The 25440-nt window shown below is 38.8% G+C and overlaps 1 protein-coding gene across 1 annotated transcript in view; it reads left to right on the plus strand.

Annotated features, from left to right (window-relative positions):
• Pu (GTP cyclohydrolase punch) overlaps nt 1-23021 on the plus strand; it is a 176474-nt gene extending 153453 nt beyond the window's left edge. The window contains exons 3-6 of the mRNA XM_067150869.2: nt 7558-7723; nt 14599-14630; nt 14716-14800; nt 20550-23021. Coding sequence (XP_067006970.1) covers nt 7558-7723; nt 14599-14630; nt 14716-14800; nt 20550-20679 — 413 coding nt within the window. The 3' untranslated portion in view covers nt 20680-23021. The remainder of the gene's footprint in view (nt 1-7557; nt 7724-14598; nt 14631-14715; nt 14801-20549) is intronic.
• The last annotated feature ends 2419 nt before the right edge of the window (nt 23022-25440 follow it).

The raw sequence follows: 25440 nt of genomic DNA on the forward strand, positions 1-25440 counted from the left end.
GTATGATTGTCTCTCCCTAAGTTCCACCCACACTGTGGTCTTGTAGCAAAATGTTACATGACAATCTTTACGAATATTGAAGGCATTCTGAACTCATTGGAGCTTTGTATTATATTTCTAGAGATATCCCCGTAAATTACAGCACCGTAAAGTAAATACAATCAAGATATTTCTCACCGGAAAAAGAAAGTTTCGATGTAACATATGAAATATCCCATAAACTTTATTGACCAAATGTTTGGCGTGAAAGTACCAGACGTGAGGAGAGATTCCTCAATTCATAACACTTCCCTGATACTTGACTACAAATACGTTTAAAATTCCAGGGCACTTAGACAATTTACTCAGAAGGGAAAAAACATGTGACCGGGAAAATTAATAAATTACTGTCCATAGGCCTACGGCATTAAAACTCATGAGCGACTTACTAATAGATCTTTTTGCTGTGGGCACATACGGTACGACGGTGAGACAGGAAAGAGCTGGAAGTTGGAAGGAAGCGACCGTGGCTTTGATCAGATCTCTAGCATTTGCTTGGTGTGAAAATAGGAAACCATGGAAAACCATCTTCGTGGCTGCCGTGGGGTTCGAATCGACTATCTCTCGAACGCAAGCTGACAGCCACGTGACTCAAATCGCGCAGCCATTCGCTATGTATGTCTATGAACTGGAGCATCGGTTCAATTCTTAAAGACAAACTGTTTTAACACACATCGAGATAAATTAATGTAAGTGGAAATAATTCATTTTGTTAGATGTTTATTTAAAATTCTCTTCAGGCCAACTCTTTGGTAATGACATTTTGTTGACGTATGATTACACTGATTTACAAGGGTAGACATCTGACGTGATGTTTACTGTTTCTGCTGCAAATTTTCATGCTGATTTCAAATCCGCAAACTGTTTTGCTCTATCACGTCAGGTCTTGAAGATGTTGAGAAAGTTTTATTTTTCATGGAACGGCGTTCCTCGAGAATTGTTTTCATTGTTTTTCGTTTTTTATACAAAGCCGAACATTCTCACTTGCTTCTTTTTATTGATGGCGTCCATAGGTTGCGTAAATTCACATCTGTTTTGCTACGTGTGCGGCTATGTGCCATGTGGTGCATTTGTACTAATGTTCATTAGTATGGTACTCCATGTAGCAAATCAATGCTCTAGTGAAACTTCTGTCTGCGAGTTGTTTTCCTTGATACAATGTTAAACATATTATTACTCGCACACTTTTTAGTGATAGATGGACACCCTAGTGCTGAATCGGTCGACCTCGGCAATCTTCGAGATTCGTATTGGCAACCTTTGAAACACAAACTATGAATCGCTTATGCATCGCTGTGCGACATCTGGCGTACACTTTACGTACTAGTACTGTTGTTGTTTACACAGCAAAGCCAAATTGTGGAATTCATGCTAGGAACGAGATTCGCATCGAGAAATGTTATATAATGTTATATGTATGTGACACAGTTCTTGGATTAAGATAATAAAGGTTTGGAAAATTTATATCGATCGATCATATTATCAATTCAATTCAGATTGCATTTCCATTCAGTTGGCAGTATAGCCTTAACCGGGAAAGCTCCCTGCTTACTCCACACCCCCGTACACAAATCTATCACTAAAAAGTGTGCGAGTAATACATGTGACAAGCTTTAACAGTTGCATTTTAGATAAAAACCCGTATGGACTATAAAATCAAGAAGTGAATATTTAAGATATATATATTTAAGTTAAGAGATAGACACTTACCTCAGCAGAAGTGAGTCCTTTTCCGCGCATCGGGGCCAATAACAAGGAAACAGAACATTATTCAGTTGTACAAATAACTTCACTGCTTCGGCCTCGTGTTGACTTGAAATCCTGAAGCGTTCAATCTTAAATACAAATTAAGGAATTTTAAAAGATTAACGGATCTTTTATCAAGAAATATTTTAAATGAAGCGTTTTTATTCATAACGATAATTTTACGATTTTATGAATACAACTGTTAGTTCCCACAACTTCATCGTCAAGAGTTTAATGAACAGTTCAACAAGTTTTATTGACTATATGACTTCCAACTTTAACAAAGTTTGCTAATAATTTATTTTAAATGTCCTTATATAAAAGGGTTTTCATTTGTCTTTCCAATCTAATAATGTAATTTTTATATTCTGATATATTATTGTAGTTTATTGTCCGATTCATTGGCTGAATGGTCAGCGTTGAGACCTTAGGTCCAGAGGGTCCCGGGTTCGATTCCCGGCCGGGTTGGATATTTTAATCGCTTTTGATTAATTCTTCTGGCCCGGGGACTGGATGTTTGTGCTTGACCCAACACTTTCCTCTTCATATTCAGACAACGCACTACAGTACCAACCACCACAGAAATACGCAATAGTGATTACATCCCTCCATATAGGGTTGCGTCAGGAAGAGCATCCGGCCGTAAAACAAGGCCAACTCCACATGTCCTGCACAGTCCGCACCCGCGGCCTCCCAGGCGTGGAAAAAGCGGTAGAAAGAGAAGAAGATAAGTTTATTCTAGCTGATATCCCTTAGGAGACGAATGATGTACTAGATGTAATAAATTATATATGTATTGAACAGGCGGACCACTTAAATACAATATTTAAGTTAATCTTAAATATTCGCTACTTGATGTTAAACATATGTAAATAAATAAGGTATATCTCAAGAACTGTGGGTAACAGAGACAAATGGTTCGCATATTTTGAATCAACATGCTTCAGTCGTCTTAGAACGCCTGTTGAATGCCATGATATCCACCAAATGTCATTTTTTGTTGATCAGTGTTATTTTGTACTTTTATTGCAGGGATGGATTCAGTTAAGTGGAAATCTATTAAGCAGTGTGGCCTATGCCCACGACTTGGTCTTAATGATACAGTGCCGAAAACCTGCAGTCTAATATCATTGAACTTCAAAATAGGTTCAATAAGTGTGATATGAAAACCGGCATTTCCAAGACTAATTCGGTATCAATATGGAAGGAACCTGAGAAAACTGAATGTCAGGTTGAGAATACAAAACTGGAACTGGTAGATCATTTCAAATATTCAGAATGTGTATTATCCCATGGTGGTAGTGTAATAAGTGAGATTGAGTCAGGTTGCAGCAAGGCTAATGCAATGAGATCACAGTTGCGATCAACAGTATTCTGTAAGAAGTAAGTCATCTCCCGGACCAACTTTGCTGTACGATAGTGAAATCTCGGTGGACTCAGGATATCCTATTCATAAGTTAGCTTGACGCGTTGTGCAGAGGATTGGTTCGCAAGTTCGTTGATGTTATCTCATTTCACAACGTAGCATTCTTATTGAACAACACACTCCGTGATAGGTGCTTTACAGTTTTCCTGAATGGAAAAGCTAGTAAAGTGCAGAACTGTAAATAATGACCGCAAGGATCAGTTCTTGCCCCTATTTTGTTCAATCTTTACGCTTAAGACATGCCAGATTCAAACTCAAAGTAAATCCAATATGTAGATGGCCTAGTACTGATACTTCAAATTAATTGTCTCGTACATTTTGAGAATGCACTAACAAATTACCTTGCCGTATTAAAAGACTACTTTCATAGATGGAGTAAATCCATATAAGGCCGAGGTCATAGCATTTCGTTCGCATAACATGAGAGCACACAGCAAGCTTGAAAGTGACGTTTGATGGAATCTAAATTCCTCATAACTACAACCCATAATATCTAGGGGGTGGAGGGGTATCTTTGATCGGTTCTTGTCGTTTAAACAACACTACATTAATCTCTCTAAGAGACTCTGCTGAAGAGTAAATCTCCCCCAAAACTAGAAAGGAAGCAGCCATACGCTGCGCACTGCTACACTCGCCCGTGTATGGTCATTGTGCTCAGGTTTGGGAAAACATGGTCATGCAAGAAAAGTTGACGTCAGTCTAAACAAAGACACGCGTGTAAACGTGGCACTGTTTTCGGCCAGATGCCCTTCGTGGTGCAACCGTATGTGGGGGTGTGTAGGCTCTTCACTATTGCGTGTTCCTGTGGTGGTTGGTAATCTGCGTAAATGAAGAGATGTGTATTCAGACGAACACAAGCACCTTACCCCTGAACCAGAAGAATTAACCAGATGGGGTTAAAAGTCCTGACCCAGCCAGGAATATACCCGGGACACTCTGAACTGAAGGCCACGTCGCTGACTATTCACCCAAGGAGCCGAACGAACATGTATCTCAACTATGACCCACTAAGATTGAGCGACCAGACTTAGCTATCACCACGTCTTTACTTCCAAATCAACAGGCACCCCTGCAGTCGACGAAAAGAAAGATGAATATAAGTATTAAGATTATTCCTGGTATCGCCGTTTACACAATGTTCATAAAAATGTGAAGTGTGTTTCATTACAGAAAAGTTGAAAGAAGTCCCCACGCAGACAGTTCCTTATCGATTGCTCTACAGAAGAACAATGTAATATTGTAAAGAGGCACGTAAGAGGATTACTTTTAAATTCTGTGCCGTAATTCAAGTACTTCTTAAGCCTCTAGAACCAATCTTCCGCAGCATTCCATTGAATATCAAGCACTAGACAAGATATTTCAAGAGACTCTCCGCGCATTACCAACGGCCATTTGTTTTCGTTTAATGTGCTGATGACATTGTGGTTATCAGCGAACTGCGCTTTTGTGTTTCCAACTGCGGAACCAAGCTGTTGTCTCGTCCACGATAGATCTGGGACTCTGCATACTTTGGATATCGCTAGTTCGCATTCTAGCACTGGCATTGTATTGTTACCCCCTCGGTCTCTCCGTGAAGCGATGGTAGTAGAATCCATCTCAAATTCCCGGGCACTTTCCCAATTCTGTGGCACTCAGCTAAAAGTAGAGAATTTCAGTTTTCCTTAGTTTTAAATAATGTGACAAGTAATAATATTCATTTTACTCCATCAATTATTAAAGTTTCGTATATCCTACCTTTTTTCTTTTAATGTTATTTTTTTCGGGGCGTCGACCCTTGTGGATCTCTTTTTTAATGTTATTTGTTCGGGACGTCGACCAATGAAGATCACTCGCCCCTACTGGCACCATATTGTATGAACCTGCGTGTAATTGGTATGGCGGTAGTGTGGAATGTTGTATGTACCTAGGCCAGGGATATTAATCATCACAATTAAAAAACCCTGACCCGGCCCGGAATCGAACCAGGGGCCGCCGGGTGACAGGCGGACGCGTTTCCCCCAACACCGCGGGGCCGGACTATATCCTAGCTTAGTTCGTTTACAAGTTATCACTTGGTCAAAAGTACTCAAGTGGTACCAATGCATCATTTTGGTTGATTTAAAGAAACGTATGTTTCTTTATGCTACTTGCTACTGTCAAAATTCTCTGTGATTTGTTTGCGTATTTATAAATAAGAACTAACGAAAATACTGAAGATTAAGATACACCTTTGTCGTATAATTATGTATCATTGTATTATGTCTAAGGCAAAATGGAAAGTAAGAGAGGTGATAATTTGTGGACAGGATATAAACATTACTAGATTTAGGTATAATATTTAACGCAGTAATATAAATATAGTTGACAATTATAATTTAATGCATGTATCAAATGAATGAATGAATGAATGAATGAATGAATGAATGAATGTCCTCTCCCCAGTTTCAGGCCACCCGGAACTAAAGAATGAGAGTATTCTATTCTATTAGAAAATAGTTTTACTTACGTACATCTACATTAATTCTTATTCTGCATCGTGAATCTTCACGTTGCAGTAGTGAGGAAAGAGGAAAGCTTGCACAGCGGCTAGTGGTGATATATTGCCCTTATGGGACTAACTCTGGGGAGCTGATGCAGGACTACTGGGCAAGATAGCTGCTATACACTGGTCTTGTGGGACTGACTCTAGTGTGCTGGAGCAAGAGATAATGGTGATACATTGCTCTCATGGGACTAAGTCTGGAGAGCTATCTCAGGGGCTCACAACTTCTAACCTAGGATATGTTAGTCTGATCAACCTAACTTTGGGGAACTGGCGCAAGGGCTAATAGCGATACATTGCTCTTATAGGGTTGACTCTGGATAGATACCTCAGGGGCTCACGACTTGTAACTTGGCACCTATTAGAATTACAGAGGTGCCAACTGTTACGGATTATCCGTAATTATTACGGATTTGCCCTGACGATTACGGCATTACGGTCCAAGGGTAAATTATTACGGAAAAGCGACATTATAATGAAAGTATAATTTCTACGGAAAAAAATAAGGAAACAAGGAGAATTAAATCTTTTAGAGCATTGGTACTCGACTCTCTTCGTTTCAAATTTTGTGAGTTGGCAACAATACTTACTCGATCGTCACTTCCTTTCGCTACACGCGAGCGTCGTGAAATTCATTGCGAATGAAGTAACTCTACTCTCCTATTCACTAAAAAATGTAATCTTGTATTATTGCAGTATTAAGTGTACCTGACATTAAGTCTCCCACAGAAAGAGTTTTCAATGTTAATAGGAAAAAACAGAATGACTTCAGCCCTACAATAATCACATTTACACTGGAATCGCGTATTGTTCATGAGGTGAAAATGTTCTCACAGGGGGGAAGAATGCTACGAGAAAAATCCCACACAAAAGCACCTGCTGCGTGGGGAAACAAGTTACTAAGAATGTTTGATGACAGAACTCGTAATGTGCAAATTTATGGTGTAATAGGATATATCTTAGAATAGATTGTTGTTGGGAAGGGCAAAGAGGGTGTCATTATCCAGAACGGATGAGTGTGCTTTGGATTTGACTCCAAAATTTTTTCGGAGGGTAGAGGAGGGGAATTACGGAAAAGCCATTTCAAAGGTTGGCACCTCTGGAATTATCGCCCTAACTTTATGGGACCTGATGAAAAGGCTACTGTGCAAGATGGCTACTATACATTGGGTTTAAGGAACGAACTTTGAGAGCTGACGAAAGAGCTAATGGTGATACATTGCTCTTATGGGGATAAATTGGAAAACTACCTCAGGAGCTCACAACTTGTAATTTAGGACCCATTAGTCACATCGGCTTTTCAGCCAAGGAGCTGGATGGAAAAATAAAGTTATTGTTTCATAACCTAAAAGATAAGTGTGCCTGGGATACTGAATGATATTAATATATACCTTTCTGTCTTGTGATGCAAGGAGTGTAGGTGTGGATCGGGTGTTGATTTACGATTGATTTCGTGAAAGTCTATTGTGTTCTGCAGGGAAAAATTACGTGGGAAGTTGAGGTTTACTGATGCGGTGCCTAGAAGTGCTGCATTAATTCATGCCTATTTTTATTTTATAGATATACCTTTTTACTTCGTTTTTCATTTACCAAAGGGATCCATCAGAATACTGAGCCACCATGTACTGTACATTTATATGCATTTTCATGTTAACTCATTTAGTGTATATCAAATCACAAGTCTCTCTCTTTGTGGTGTCTATATTTCACTACTTTTCCTCATAACCGCTGTAGGATATTAATTTATATACTCGCTGTGGTATTCTGAGTCCTTGTGGCAACCAGTAATTACAGACTTCATCATAAACTTCTCATTTTGTTACAGAGGTCCTGAATGATGCGGTGTTCGATGAGGATCATGACGAAATGGTAGTAGTAAAGGACATTGAAATGTTCTCCATGTGTGAGCATCACCTGGTTCCCTTCTACGGCAAAGTCTCCATTGGTTACCTGCCCACGAAGAAGATCCTCGGGCTCAGCAAGTTGGCCAGGTATGTCACTGTGTAGCAATTCGCAACCCATTTAATTGATAGGAAAAAATATGTCTGAAAGTTACTGTGAAAAATCTGTTTTACACGCCAGTTATACAGTCGAAACCGTTTATAGCGACATCGCTTTAAAGACTTACTAGATATAACGGCGAAATCTAACGGTCCCATCTTAAGTTCTATATAAACACTGTATTTAAAAACATCGCTTAGTACGACGTCATTTATTACGCTATATCGTATACAACGAGGTATTTTGATCACATTTTCGGAGAAATTTAGCGGCTATAACGCCCAACATTTTAGCTGACAACAACGTAACGCTTATTATTGTAGACCAGGCATCGTCAGTCGAGAGCGAAATGCCTTCGGAGCTAGTTTGCTCCCCGCTCTCGAGGAACGAGAGCAGCTTAGCGGGCAAGTAGGGGAAGAAATAGGGGAAATGCATGACGTAGTATGTACTGAAGGCCAGTGGCACAAGTACAGTACGGCCTCGGTATGCAACCCGCCTGACTGCTGCTCTCTTGTCACGTGACAAACATCTGTCCCAAGCGGAGCAAGTAACACCGGCTCCCTAGAGCAACTACGTGATGACGTCTGTTGTAGACTACAGATCAGTCTTGTCTGCTAAACAGTCAAGGCAGTCATCACTGTAAATATGTCTCAAAATAAAAGGAAAGTGTTTAATGTTGAAGAAATGTCACATATGATATAGCAATTAGAAAATGGGGAAACAAATGTCAGCATCGCGAAAGAATTGTGTATTGTGTGTACCACACTGAATGATTTCTACAATTTGAAGAATAGAGAGAAAATTGAAGAAAATTCTTTAAAAATAAAGTGTGTCAGAATATTTGAGCACAAAGATATTGAAGAATATTTACTACTTCGATGGTTTAAGCAGCAAAGAACAAATAATAAATCAATCACTATTACTGATCTGCAGTTAGCGCAGTCGCCAAGGTGGCAGATTCCCTATCTATTGTTTGCTTTGTCCTTTCCTAAATAAATAATGTGCCGATCAAGTGAAAGCTAATTAAATTAATCGCAGTACCACTCCATAAATACTGCACTGTAAATGGAGTACTTATTCCAGTTACCTTCTTTTTAATTTTTCACTTAATTCTGCTAATTAACCGTGTAGGTGTGCAGCCTAGAACATACTGTACAGATATGACATTTATAGCAAGAAAACAAAAAAAATACCGGCTTGTGCGACTGTCGGTTTTAACGATTGTTTATTAGTGGTCCCTTCGAAGTCTTTATAACCGATTTCGACTGTACTTGCAGTGACAAAAAAAATTATTCTTTGGAACTGCACATGTTTTGTCATATTTTCCATTTTGAATCATATTTATCTATTTTAAGAGCATATTAATCTCCATATTTGGGGTATATTTTAGGTCCTAAACATCTGAACTCTATTATTATTATTATTATTATTATTATTATTATTATTATTATTATTATTATTATTATTATTATTTCCAATACAGTATGTATGACAAATTCAAATATCCACTCTTGCAGAACTAGAGGTAATAGTAAAATTCATATTAACTTGAATATTTCAGCAGTGTATGGGGTAACAAGTTTTCATGGCACTACTCTGCAAATGTATACAATTAATTTCCTGAAGAAGTTCGAATGTCTTCCTCGTTTTATTATCTTTCTTTTAAACGAACTTATCAAAAATCTAAGTTCTATCTAAAATACAATGATTGAATTGTTGTATGTCGACACTTCTCAACTACGTAATTTAAACTATAACGGCCAGTTTCTTCAGTTTGTCGAAAAAATAATTCAGGAAAAAATAAATTTAGTTAGTAGCTGAAAAAGAAAACATTAAATAAATTATATCTGAAAAAGACGTTATTAATTAAAACATAATGACACCTTTCACTCTTGAAACATCATTACAATCATCAGGTTCTATCAATTTAAGTTAATGTCATTTAATTAGTGGCATCTTTTTCAGGTATTATTTTTATTCATTGTTTTCTTTTTCAATGTACTATCTAAATGTATTTTATCCCGACAAACTGAAGAACCTTGTCTCTATACGGTATATTAACTTGGTCGAAATACGTTTTACAAGGTTTTAGAGCAACTGCAGAATGACCTCCATAATGTTGTGAGATGGACAGAGGCAATGGTATGTTGATAAACGGGGTTAAAAGTCAGTTTCACAAATAGGAAAAGTTCTTTTTAATTACTGCGTTGATAGGGTGAAGGTTCCCTTTGTGGATCATTGTAAGTATCTAAGTCTTAATATAAGGTAAGATCTTCATTGGGGTAATTACATAAATATGATTGTTAATAACGGGTACAGATCTCTGCACATGGTTATGAGGATGTTTAGGGGTTGTAGTAAGGATGTAAAGGAGAGGGCATATAAGTCTCTGGTAAGACCCCAACTACAGTGTAGTTTCAGTGTATGGGACCCTCACCAGGATTACTTGATTCAAGAACTGGAAAAAATCCACAGAAAAGCAGCTCGATTTGTTCTGGGCGATTTCCGACAAAAGAGTAGCGTTACAAAAATGTTGCAAAGTTTGGTCTGGGAAGACTTGGGAGAAAGGAGACGAGCTGCTCGACTAAGTCTCTGGTAAGACCCCAAGCTGTCAGCGGAGAGATCGCGTGGAATGACATCAGTAGACGAATAAGTTTGAGTGGTGTCTTTAAAACCAGGAAAGATCACAATATGAAGATAAAGTTGGAATTCAAGGGGATAAATTGGGGCAAATATTAGTTTATATGAAGAGGAGTTAGGGATTGGAATAACTTACCAAGGGAGATGTTCAATAAATTTCCAATTTCTTTGCAATCATTTAAGAAAAGGCTAGGAAAACAGATAGGGAATCTGCCACCTAGGCGACTGCCCTAAATGCAGATCTTGATTGATTGATTGATTGATTGATTGATTGATTGATTGATTGATTGATTGATTGATTGATTGATTGATTGATTGATTGATTGATTGATTGATTGATTGATTGATTGATTGATTGATTGATTGATTGATTGATTGAATGATTGATTGATTGATTGATACGTCGCACCGACACGGATAGACCTTATGGCGACGATGGAAGAGGAAAGTGCTAGGACTGCGAAGGAAGCGGCTGTGGCCTTAATTTAGGTACAGCCCCAGCATTTTCCTGGTGTGAAAATGGGAAACCACGAAAAACCATCTTCAGGGCTGCCGACAGTGGGGTTCCAACCCACTATCTCCCGAGTACTGGATACTGGTCGCACTTAAGTGACTGCAGATACCGTGCTTGGTTTAGTCGAAACTGAAGAGAATGGCTTCCAATAAAACAAACTTTGTAATTTATGTACATTCTTGTGTTGCATCACTAAGATCCATGGCTCAGGTGCCCATTATGCAATAAACAAATAAATAAATAAATAAAATGTTATTAATCTCGGCTGTGATAACATACATACTTCAGTATAATCGGAAGGACCAGGAACTAATTCAATATTTGGACCACTTGAATGGTAGCACTTGATCACAACCGGCAAACTTTGAAGTTTATCAAGCAAGTTAAATATGAGAATTTTTCAAACATAATGAATTAATCATTTAAAAATATATATTATGTGTTTTGTGCAAGGAGCCAAACATGGACGTCATCGGCCCCTCGATAAAAATGTATTCTAAAGATGATATGAATAATAATGTATATATGTCTACCTCTTAGTCCTGCTTCCCGATACGGGGTCAGGGATGAGGCGAGATGAAATTATCGCTTGTTTTACGGCCGAATACCCCTCCTGTCGTCAACCCTAATTGAGGAGCTAATGAAGATTGATTGATTGATTGATTGATTGATTGATTGATTGATTGATTGATTGATTGATTGATTGATTGATTGATTGATTGATTGATTGATTGATTGATTATATATTTATTTATTTAGTTAGTTAGTTATTTATTTGATACAGCCTATGGAGGGCAATTTTACACTAATAGCATGACGAATAGAATACCTAGTGTGATCACTCCGCTCTCTCAACATTGTCGTTAGAGGCCCCGCCGGAGTGTGGCGCTGCAGTCGCAACGAACCAGCTGCAACAACAAGTGCTCCAAATTGTTGACGAATGTAATAGGCGTTAAAATTATTACCCTACGCTATCAAGGGAATTTGTTTTGTGCTTTGTGTGTGCAATGAACAGAGTTTTCTGCTATTTCGAGGAAATGTCGTACTCTTTCGTTTCTGGTTGTAAATCGAGTTACGGAAGGATGTCTGATGGTAGCCGATTTTTTTACACCGCGAAATAAATAATCTTTTTGCGAAATGGACGAGAGTTATTCCACTGTAACCTCAACTAAAACAGCTGATGTGTAGCGTTGGTGATTGAACTTGGTGAGTGATCTCATTGCGTATTCTATTCGTCATGCTAATAAACGTAAACCAAACCCCATGGTGCAACAGCCCCGAAGGACCTTGGTCTACCAAGCGACCGCTACTCAGCCCAAAGGCCTGAAGACTGAGGCGTCGTGTGGTCAGCACGACAATCCTCCCGGCCGTTATTCTTGGCGTTCTTGACCGGGGCAGCCATCTCACCGTCAGATCAATGCTATTAGCATGACGATTAGAATACCTAGTTGAGATCACTCAACGAGTTCAACCGCGCACCCGCAGAGCGGCGCTAGTGGAGCCAATCACAAACGCTACACGGTCAGCTGTTTTCGTGGACGTTAAGGTGACACGCAAATAACCAAATAAAACACCCAATAATTGTTTAGACTTATGAATAATACTGTCAGAGAATTGTAAATAATATTCTCAGTCCCACGAAGAAATAACTTTGGACTTTAATAAGAGAACACACGAGATAAAAATGGAACATTTCGAAAAGCGGAAGCAATATTGTGATTTACATACTTAAAAATGACTTTTTAAACAGAGCACATAACACATTAAATATTCCATGTTCTTAATCTGCCCCTGTAAGAAATTAATCGTAGCTTTCACTGAAGAAAGGAACATTTAGTTCGCATTAAATTAAGAGTTCCATTCTTTAGTCGCCTTTTGAGAGACGCTATTGACTGGTCGTGAATTTCACTACAACTAGTCTGACCATGAACCTTACCGTTCACTATTGCCAACACTGCTTCACTCACATCGTGATTCTTGTTCTTTATCCTCTTGATACTGTCTTCATTCCTTTTCCTACAGGATGCCTTCCGTGATTCTACCTCATTGGATAGGCACTTCTGTAAATTTGGAAAAATATCAGGCACCGCTCCTGGTTTTCATTTTCACCTCACACGAGGAAGTTGAACGCTTTCACCGTTCATAACGAAACAATCCGCCTTTGTATGTTAATTAAATCTGCCGAAAACTGCAGGTCACATATTCTGCTTTTGGCTGACAATCGGTTATCTTTCAACGGAACAATTCTCGCCCACTTCACAAACAGATTATTTTGTTTTGGCGGTAAAAAAATGGTTACCATCAGGCTTCCTTCCGTAACCCGATTTACAACCAGGAACGAAATAGTACGATATTTTCTTGAAATAATAGTGGATTGCACACACAAAGCACTGCACAGATATTAATATAGACTTTCCGAAAATATCATAACAAACAAATTCCCTCGATAGGCGTTAAAATAGCTACCATGACTTCACTCACGCACGCTATTACCTTCGTCGACAATTGGCGCACGTGTTGTTACAGCTGGTTCATTGCGACTGCAGCGCCACACTCTGGCGGGGCCACTAACGACAATGTTAAGAGAGCGGAGCGATCACACTAGGTATTCTATATGTCATGCCAATAGTATAACAAATTTAAATGAATATAACAACAATCGGTATAAAGAACAATATTAAGTATGAATAGAAAATTCATAACAATAACAATGTAACAACAATGGCAAGGGTTGGTTACAGAGTTAGCAAGAAGTTAGTTGGAAGGGCGGAAGAAAATGGAAACCTGGGGAGAACTTCAAAGGAATCTTTTAATTTCGTGTTTGAACGATGCGAGGATGTGAATATGTCAATATCGGGTAGTGAGTTACCAAGAGTTGGGAGACGGTGGAAGACAGAGCGTTGTTGTATTGTTAGGCGCGGACGGGACACATGATGAGTATGCCGATTGCGTCCAGGGCGGGAGGGACGTGTATAGGGAAGTATGTTATATGTTATGGTATAGCCATTGATTATTTTGTGAAGGTAACATAGATCGGAGATTAGATGAAATGAAATGGCGTTTGGCTTTTAGTACCGGGAGTGGCCGAGGACATGTTCGGCTCGCCAGGTGCAGGTCTTTGGATTTGACATCCATAGGCGACCTGCGCGTCATGATGACGATGAAGTTATGATAAAGACGACACATACACCCAGCCCCCGTGCCAGCGAAATTAACCAAGGATGCTTAAAATTCCCGAGCCTGGTGGGAATCGAACCCAGGACCCCTGTGACCAAAGGCCAGTACGCTAACCATTTAGCCATGGAGCCGGATGGAGATTAGATTGTTAATGATGAATGAAATTGCGTAAGGAGGTGGGAGGAATCGGCTATGTCCTATGAATGGGAACTGTACCGGCATTTTCCTGGAAGTGATAATGGTAAACCACAGAAAGACATTATCAGGTTAGCAAACGGTGGCTTTCGAACCCGCTTGTCTCCCGAATGAGGAGATTGGCTCCATAGCCGAAGCCCGGCCAGTCCGCTCGGACATGAATAATAATAATAATAATAATAATAATAATAATAATAATAATAATAATAATAATAATAAAAGGAAATATAATTATGATTTTGTAAGGATGCAGTCATTTTTGTTAGTGTCTGAAAGTCATGCATTTAATTACTGTATAACTCAGTCCATTGAAATTAATTGTCTCTGTATTTGTTTTAGGATCGTGGAGATCTTCAGCAGGAGGCTTCAAGGTAATAAGACTTTTTTTTGTCATATATGCTGATATTTTCCTGCACACTTTTGCTCTTGGCTTACAGCCTGTGTTGTGTGTTACAGTTCAGGAGCGTCTCACCAAGCAGATTGCAATTGCAGTGACCAAGGCGGTGCAACCCGCAGGAGTGGCCGTTGTGGTTGAAGGAGTGTGAGTATCGACTCTACTTCATGGATTACGTTGTTCGTATTTACAGAAACTTCGTATCATCCTAGCCCCTCCCTGCGTAAAGAGAGAATGTTACAAATTTGCTTTTTGAATATATATATATATATATATATTGGTGAACTGTCTGGTCCACAAACCGGAGGCTGGTTAGATCCTGAAAGAACAGTGTCAAAAGTTCTGCGGTTACAAGGAAACCGCAAAAAACCATGGTGGCCCCATAATGAGGCGTACAAGGTTGATGAGGATTGAGGAAGTTTTTCCGTTGCTTTCCTCACCGGGCCAGAAGGTGCTATTGTAACATGACTGGGCCCAGTAGCGTAGCCAGGATCAACGGATTGGGGGGGAGGGGTTATGGTTACAAAATGATTATAGAACACAATGAAGGTGTTTGTGCGTGTGTGGTGCGCGCATGCGCGAGTGTCGTAAGCACACTGATAAAAGTGAATTATGTTGATATACAGATTGCAGTACACTACAAAATCTTAAATTAAAATGCAGAACGAGAACAATATGATTAAAATGAATAGTTATACGGCGTATGGTATGTTCTGATTTCAATTTAAAACCCAAATTTTGAGGCTTCTTAAAAAATATATTCAAGAGATCTGTTGGGTTTACAACTTTGTTATTGTGAATGTTCAAAAGAACCAACTCTGAGTCGACTTTCAATTGTCTATTGTCAGTTTTCTGTTTATTTTGTTTTGTAAAAATTCCATGGGGAGGAGGGGTTTCTGACCCCCCAGTAACTCTCCCTCCCCTTGGCTACGCCCCTGTGACCGGTACTGGGAGCACTGCCTTCGTAAGGTACAGGCCGTACCGTAGAAAGCGCGCTAAGCCCATCAGCTGATCAATTGAGGCGAACTAAGTGAATGTTACACATTGTACTACTTGTGAATGTAATTCATAAGGATTAGGAGAATTCTTTGAATAATTACGACTGTTGAAAGAACTTTATATTTAAGTATATTGAATGTTCATTATTTAAATTTACCACATCAGGATTTACGTAAACAGCTGTTATTAAGATAATGAGACCGAGCTCGATAGCTGCAATCGCTTAAGTGCGGCCAGTATCCAGTATTCGGGAGATAGCAGGTTCGAACCCCACTATCGGCAGCCCTGAAAATGGTTTTCCGTGGTTTCCCATTTTCACACCAGGCAAATGCTGAGGCTGTACCTTGACCGCTTCCTTCCCAGTCCTAGCTATTTCCTGTCCCGTCGTCGCCATAAGACCTATCTGTGTCGGTGCGACGTAAAGCAACTAGAAAAAATAAAGAAAAAAAGATAATGAGACCTCATAGTTTAGGTTAGGTATGGCATCTTCACGTGGTGAATTATATAAATTCAAGGGACTTAATACTTCTCGTAGAATGTATTAATTTAATTATTTTCGTAGCCTTAAACACGTTTTTTTGGGGTGGGGGATATAATGCGTTGCGAATTTAAATACAGTGTGTGAAAGTTCGCAATTGCCACAATGCTAAGAACTTGTGCGTACCACGGGGAAAATACAACTATACAAGTAAATATACACTAATATTTTCATTTTCTTTGTATGAGGGCAGGTTGTCTTCATGAAAAACGAAAATCCCAACCGAAAATATACCTATTCACTCACTTTCCCGAGCTGATGATGAGTTCTGCTTTTCATTTTCCTGTTACGCAGATTTACAGCAGGGCGTTTTAATGTTGATACAGAACAAGCATAAAAGTGGACAGTAACCAATCGAACCTACATATGGTTTTTCTTGTGTTAGTAATGTTGAGTACGGGCTGCCTTTTCTCCTCAAAATTAATGCGAGTAAAAACAAAACGCGCCCGCCTCTGTGGTGTAGTGGTTAGTGTGATTAGCTGCCACCCCCGGAGGTCCGGATTCGATTCCCGGCTTTGCCACGAAATTTGAAAAGTTGCACGAGGACTGGAACGGGGTCCACTCAGCCTCGGGTGGTCAGCTGAGTAGAGGTGGGTTCGATTCCCACCTCAGCCATCCTGGAAGTGGTTTTTCGTGGTTTCCCACTTCTCCTCGAGGCAAATGCCGGAATGTTACCTAAAGGCCACGGCCGCTTCCTTCCCTCTTCCTTGTCTATCCCTTTCAATCTTCCCATCCCCTCACAACGCCCCTGTTCAGCATAGCAGGTGAGGCCGCTTGGACGAGGTACTGGTCACCCTCTCCAGTTGTATCCTACGACCCAGGGTCTGAAGCTCCAGGACACTGCCCTTGAGGCGGTAAAGGTGGGATCCCTCGCTGAGCCCGAGGGAAAAACCGACCCTGGAGGGTAAACAGATTAATAATAAGAAGAAGAGAAACAAAACAGAGTTGAACCTTCTGCTAAATGATTTTAGCATTGTTATGCGTACATTTTAAAATGTTAAAATTAAACTATTGCTGGTAGATAACATTTAGATGTTGGAAGCAGTGCACCTTAATAATTAATTAATACTTAAGGGGACGCGGAACGAAGAAATGAAAAATAATTTGTTTCTATCATTTTTAATTTTGTATATGTGACTATTTCCCTTTGCAATGGTGTATAAATTATGATAATCCTCCTGTTGGAATATTTTTCGTAATATGATGCATAGGCTCCATGCTTCCGCAAGACAGGTAGTGGGACATGTCCAGGTTTCGGGATTAGCACTCAAATAAATACGGAGTAATTAAGGAAGTTAAGAAAGTTGAAATTAATAGAAAATAGGTTTATAACTGAGGACAGCCGGATGGGACGAATATGTAAATACCAAGTGAATGTATTGGAAAATCAAATGCCCCTCAATAAATTATGCTGGTATGAGTTATGGATATAAGAAAGCGGTAACAGAGGAGAAATTTAGGCGCAAGGATTCTTAGGTAAACAGATAAGATGACTAATGGTGTCATTACTTAAGCTATTCGGGGACGGTTATAACCTCCAACGATATTCCGCCAATATCCCGCCGAATGGCCTATTGACGCCTCTCTTGCTTTCTACCCAAGGAACAATCACGAATTCACAGGAATGATGACGAAAATGGCAGTACGTTACTTCCCTGCTGGCAAGCAGTCAGAGACGTTGCCATGGCAAACTGTAGGTTCATTGTCGGTCTGTCGGTCACTCAATGCAGAGCATGATACCCGCAGAAAACACTAATTTTCTTCGTCATTTGAAGAGTAAGGTCAATTATGAACATAAAAAAGTTGTTTATAATGAAGAGACGTTTCACATACAGTCCACGGAGTTTACAGAAAATCAATAGTATAGGAGAAAATGTAGGAAAACCGTTCTGATTTTCCTATAAACCCCCCGTATGTTCAAAGATATTAAAACGATATGCATATCAAAACCTTGGCCGGGATGAGTATACAATAAATATGACGTTTGGTTGAGATCTATCCAGCCGTTTCGCCGTGATGGTGGAACAAACAAACATACAAGCACGAAAAATAAAAACCACTAATGCGGCCTTGAGTTGACCTAAAACGGATAAATATCTATTCGTATGCGTTATGACCCTGAGGACGCGCGCTTGTACTTCGATATTGCGTGATAAATTCAGTAGCGGCTAGCCACGTCATATTTCACACCATTATGTACATATTTCATGCGTTATTCAACGGACGAATGATACGTTAAAAGAAACCTGTCTAGCCTCAGCCTTACAGGAAGCAGCAGGTAGCGTATTCCAAACAGTGAACGCCGAACTGCAGCGTATGATTCAGGGCAATACAAGGTGGAAAACCATACAATGATGGGTAGTATTTTAGAGGGAATTTTAGGAACTCTGCTAGAAGTAATTCCTGAAATGTAGTTTTGCTCTATTATTTCGTGTGAGGTAGAAATACGTTTCTCTCGCTATAAAAATATTCTGCATGGGAATAGGCAAAGTGTAAGTGGCGAAAATCTTGAGAAATATAGAAAATATTGTAACACAAATTCTTAAGTAGCAAGTTAACTCATCTCCGTACAGGCCACGATGGCCCTGGGAGGTGTGGAAGGTAACTAACCGTAATCTCGGCGCTTGGTGGGATAGAGTGTTTAGCTCTATGCCCAGTCGCCTTTGTCCTCATACTCATTTTTAGTGTAGGCTGCGTGAACCTCAGGCCCACATGCACCTCCGGAAGTAGAATATAGTTTCTTAAAATTTTCCACTTCCTAACGGGGAATCAAACCCACGTCCTTCCGATTGAACCGTGTACGCCTTTACCGCCTCAGCCAGGCAGCCCATAAATTATTCAGTAGACCGGAAACTAAAAGAAAGATACCGGTATAGCGTTCTGTTTGAGAGCTTTATATCTAACCTACTTTTTATAATTTTGTGGCTCTTTCTTAAAATGTAGTACCTTTTTAAGCATACATTTCTTTCATTTTTCTGCCTTTTTAAGTGCTTACTCCTTAAATTAGCAGTGCCCTTTTTGTCTGTCTTTTGATACATTTTGAATGCCTGTAGATTCACTCTCTATTTATGACTAAGTTTTGAATGTTAAAGGAAAAGTCATATTTTATCCCTGAGGTCATTTTACCGGAAATATGAAAAATGACTGAATGATGGATCCCTAACCCCGTTTAAAGCAATTTTATGTAGCATATAAATGCATGTTTCGGCCATTTTTATTGCTTTGGTCATATTTTGCTCATTTTAGTGATATAAGGTCATATTTTGCTCATGTTAGTGATATAAGGTCATATTTGGTTATATTTTGAGCATTTTTGTTTAAACTCAGGCGTCGTTTTTAACGAGGTACATGTTATCTGCATCGATTTATTTCAAAATACTGTAGTAGATGCATTTTTCTTTCTTTTCCCCGAAAGAGATAGGTAACAGGTTTAGAAGATATTATTCCGAGTAGGAGATGGTGTACGAATGTACGCTGACAGATACTAAAAATCATGCTAGTGCTTTTTTTTTTTTTTTTTAACAGAATGAGATTTATGATACTGAATGAATGTATAAAGTTTTAACGTACCTACTATAGCTCTGTCGGACTTAATGATTAAATGTGTCTCCTGTATTATCGCTTATCACTTGTTGGCACGTTTAATGTTAGTAATACTGATACTTGCTACCTGTCCCTAAAATGCGTAAGTCATATCTAGGGCCCGGATGTTTATGCAGTAATAGGTTAGAATGCAAACTAACTGAAGCGAGTAATAAGTCGAGTCTAGCTATGAGGTTTGCATAAGCACTACATTAAGTTAGAGCGGGGTAGTCGACATTTTCTACTAAGTAATTGTGTTCCTAAATAATTTTGTTAGTAGGAAATGTCGACTAGCCCGCTACCTACTGACGCTGGGTGTATGCAGGTGAACTTATCAGAAGCCCTTATAAGAGGTACAGTCTGATAACTGCACACGAGAGATAAAACTCCACAATGGAATTATTGCCCGCCTAGCAATTCCGAATGGAAATTCTAAGTTCTCAAGGAGGGAATTAGATATTTTTCCATCAATAGAGCATGTCAAAAAACAGATCAGATGTAAGGCTTTTCAGGCGTTTACTCTATTAATTGCCGTGCCATTGACACCAAGTTTGCTTTTTATATCTTCATTTTTTATTATTTCAAGAATGTAATGTTTGTTTTACAGAATAGCAGAAGCCACTAATGAGAGACTACTCCGAAGAGAACTAAGATCTTAAGTTATTATGTCACGTCTTTATAACTGAGGTTGTATTTTATGAATAGGGACTATTATCTTCCCCAAAATGTCCACTACTCGTGTACCTAGCGCCATATGACAACTTTTGTTTGTTCCAGGCACATGTGTATGGTGATGCGGGGCGTGCAGAAGATAAACAGCAAGACCGTTACCTCTACCATGCTCGGAGTATTCCGTGACGACCCCAAGACACGAGAGGAGTTCCTCAATTTGGTACACTCAAAGTAGTGTGTTCAGTTGTTTGTCTCCCCTAATAAGTGTCATGTAACATTGCTGGGACTTCATTATTTTAAAAAAATATTTTCTCTCTTTCAGTTTGAGATTATAAATCTACATTCCGTCTTGCCGTATTCTTATAATTTTATGCATTATAAAATACAAACATTTTAAGATACACGAATTTGAATTGACAAGTTATACAGAAATGCAGTAGCATGGACTGTTTCAAGTACAGAAAGCCATATAAAGGAGTGTACAATGTATACGGAATTACAGCTGTCTGTATGGTATGCATAAACTATTAAAGGTACACTAGAAACCTTCTAACGTATTTAGTGATGAAAAAATCCTACATAATGTGAAAACATTCAACCCAGATGATATGTAAAAACCTTGCACCATGGCAGTTCAAAACACATGACTTATCGATATATATTGATGCACAGACCTACGTCCTTTGGAAAAGTTCATAGTACATGTTGAAATATCCCTCCACTGACTTAAATGTTCATTTCAGCCCTTATAGCAATATTACATATAGCTGGTCGGAGGTCGTCTTGCCTTTCTTCAATGAGGGCAGAATTCTGCACAATTCGAACGGCGTGTACTTCGAATCTGTAGACTTCATCCATCCCTAAAGAAAACCTGGAGGAAAGCCTGGAGACCGTGGTGGCCAACGAATATGACTGCCACGCCTAATCCATCCATCATGGAGACTTGGATATAGATAATATCATCACTTCATGGCTCCGTCAATAGATGTATCTAATAAGTCATATGTGTGTAGTCAGTAAGTTTCTTAAGGTTGTTCTTATGCATATCATACAAACTGTTGTAATTCCACACACATGTTGCAGATTGGATATATGTTTACATGACCCTTTCTTTTGAAATAGTCCATTCTACTTGAAATAGTCCATTCTACTGCATCGTGAAACACACTGCATATGTTCATTGCTCTAAACGGTTTGTCTCGTTTTAAAATCGTAACTGTTTATCCCAGCAGTGACACTTCCATTTTATGTCGTACTGTGTTCATATGAGAAATACTCAATCAGTATTTATTACTGAATTACTTGATATAGTTCAATGCAGGTGGACGAAACTACTGCGTTACATTCCCAAAGGCCGGTCAGACTGCTTTATAGTTCTGTATACTGCTGAATTTAGAGAGCAAAATTAGCAAAACTCGGAAGCCACTTTTCTTCCTCGACCCCATTTCAGTGGTGGCAGTTACTGTCCAATGGCTTTTCTTGATGAGTTATGACCTGAAGATCATATCTTGATTTTTTAAGATCATTTGCAACGTGCTCTAATTCAACTACAGTATAGTTTTTATTCGTCCAGTAGCAGTCGATACGGCGCTGTTCACATAAACCCTGCCGCTTAGCCATCGCATCGCCCCTCCCTCCACGACTATGTCGTCAGCTTTTTTCAACGAAAGGTTGGGTTTTTTAGTTCAACGCCACAACGGTTATTTTTTAAAAGTATTTTAGAGTTTATGCGCGAGGAAGTATTTGAACATTTCAAGCAAGGTAGTGCAATGATTTTTCAAAAAAGAGTGAAATATTTACTTAACAAATTCAATTGCACGTACAAGAATATGAAGTATTTTTAGATAATATTGTTTCACGTTCATAAAAATTTCAGAGTCATTCAATGGGAAGAAAGTTTACACCAAAATTGACTATTTATCCATTGCGAAGTCACCGTAATCGAATGGCGTTGAGAAAAATCTGCTGACAAATAGTGCACTGCCTGCTGACTTCGAAATGTTGCCAATGAACTCTCGTGAACGTTTTAAATTATATTTTTATACGCTCGTATATTTCAGTTAAATATTTAGGAGCTGAACGCGAATGTTATAAATTGTTGGTGATATTAGATATATAATTATCAGAAGAACTGTTACCGAATCCATAAGAGATAGAAACAATTTTGTGCAAATGTATGGACCAAACGTTTAACAATATATTGAAGTTAAACATAGCCTCCATTTTTAAAATATGTGATTGCCGTCAAATGGCGGCTTAATGTTAGTGTTGAATTAAGTTTCTAGGGACCACAAGTATAAACTACCGTACCTTTCCATACTTATATGAGAAACTGTAACAATAATTATATGGTGCGTTCGAATGTTACTTGCAAATATTATTTTAAGTATTACAAAAAGAAATGTAAATGAGACAATCTGAAAATTAAATCGAAGTATTATAGGCCTATCATCCATGGCTATTGTTAAGGAAAAGGACTGAAGGAGGCCTACAGGAGAGCGAGCTTGAGATAGGACCAATGTTATTTCTTTTGTAACTTGAAGTATTTTACTACAAAAATAAATCTCTTCCGTCTGACTTGTTTTTTTTTTTTCCTTTCCTTGAAATAAGACATTCCATTCATTACCTAAGTTTCCTTCCTAGATATTTATACAGTACTTTCAGGTAAGTAGAGACTGTTTTTTTTTTTTGCTCGTTGTTGCTGAACTGGAGTCCAACCCAAGGCGGAACATTTATGGAGTTCATTTACTTATTTACAGTTGCTCGCTACCGGACTGGGAAGGGTGCAAACCTGGGAGATAGAAAATAGTGTTGGAGACACATCGGCTGAGGTTTCGTAACGGCATATTGAACCCTTGAACTTACCATTCCATCGTTGGTCGGCCACGGCTGCTACAGTAGAACAATATAGAACTCTCAAATCATGGGTCGTTGCGGGAATAAATTCGGTCACGATCTTAACCAAACGATGGGGTTCAGAAGAGAGCCTAACGACTTGAAATGAGGATCAAATATGTGCTTACTAACTTTTATTAAAATTGAAATGACACGACAACATTATTATTTTAATATAAATACTTGAAATAAAAAAATTATAAATTATTTATTATTGAATGTTTCAAACGCAGTCACATTGCATAGCGTTGATTTATTTCTCACAATATCGAAGAGTTGCTTCGGAGAAATTAGTACATTAGTGGACAGCGAAACTGAAAAACTGAAAAAGGAAAGACCTGAAAACCGGGCACCTATTACTCCAAACGAGAACTGAGAATTAATCCACACGATCCGTGGAAAATCTGACTTTCAACAAGTAGAACGCCTGATTTCCTCTCAATTAAGGTTATCCACCAGTCGAATACCCTTTTCGGATACGGAACACCCGCCGAATGGACCCTTAATCGAACCAAATTGACTATCAGTTGCTTTGGATAGGTTGCGAAATATTATGGGAAAGCATGGTGTTCACTACGAGTTAACAGCATCATTCACAATTGAAATAAAATTCCACCATGTATTTGTCATTCATGACACCCTTAAGTGATAACGTAATCCCGATGCTAAATGTGCATCACCCAAACAGCTGTTCGGAAGGAACCAACAACAACATGATCCGCGAGGATCTTACGTTACGTCGTTCTAAAGGAACAAAACTGCGAAATGCAGGAAACACTTATTCATCACGCATTTAGAAGAAATGCCAAACACTGAAGTTAATTAAAAAGTGGTAAATCACTTGAAAAGTATTATCAAACCGATTTTCAGGTTAGAAATGGTTTTGTTACGCTTAATAAAATTACCAGTCCACATTGAAAAATACTACAACTTTAAGGAATTCTTTCCTTTGAAAAACAATGACTACCATTACAGATCCATCTACTTATTGTCTGTCCCAACACACTACCTATAAAATGATTACTTAATCGAATTCAACTACGAATAAAATGAAAGTACGACAAAGACTGAAAGTAAAATAATATTACTGGCTGACGAATCGAAACCGCATTCGCAACTCAAGTCTCACACTAATACACTGAGTGTCAATATGCACACTATCAAAACGAAACGGACGTCAGAACGACAAAACAATTAAGTCCGTAAAATAAAATAACATATCGAAGTCATTAAAACTCAACACGCATGGAGAATTACAGTAAAAACATTTAATCTCCATCAGGTCGATATCCAATATTTGGGCAACCCTCATTCACCGATAGCGGCCCCGTTACCTTAAGGAACACCCTTCAGCTGTTGGAGCTACGCACTAGTTGGCCTCATTATTGTCGATCTAACCCTCTTCATATTTCATATTTTACTGTAGAGGCTACCTTCGCCCAGGTCACTTCGCAAAAACAAAAGAAATATCTAATCTGAGACTTGAGTATGTACAGCTGACATCCCAGACCTATCGTCGGGCTCACTTAAAATCTGTACATCCTAACACTAATCTCTATGTACACGATACCTTCCAAATTCTATCATCGGGCGTGAACTAGGACGTCTCATCATCAGTAACTCCAAGGATAACATGTGACATCCTAATTCTATGGTCGGGCGTGAAAATGGGTCGTACTACGCATCCCTTAGCATATCAGGCGAACTAACAATTTCAAACCAACTCTGACATTTCAATACACATGGAACCACGTCTCCTACTATTAAACGAATGCAAGTCGAAAAATGCAGTAAGTCTCCATCTCGTTACAATACATGAACTCGAAATTAAATATACGTGACGAACAATTCTCTAACTCAAACACAATCTCAGCCTGTGCCATGAAGTTTTTAGGGAAGCAATGATAATTCCCAACACACGTCTACCATTTAGTGGATGTATTCAAAATAATAATCATCACTACCGCATTAGAAACTCTCCAATCGCCTACCGTCAATTCCAAATATTTATACCAATGACATATCCAGTGAAACGAAATTCAATACAACACCAACCATGTATTCTGAATGCTCCTTTATCCTTGAGGTCACATTATCTTAA

Source organism: Anabrus simplex, chromosome 7, assembly GCF_040414725.1.
Source record: "Anabrus simplex isolate iqAnaSimp1 chromosome 7, ASM4041472v1, whole genome shotgun sequence".
NCBI lineage: Eukaryota > Metazoa > Arthropoda > Insecta > Orthoptera > Tettigoniidae > Anabrus > Anabrus simplex.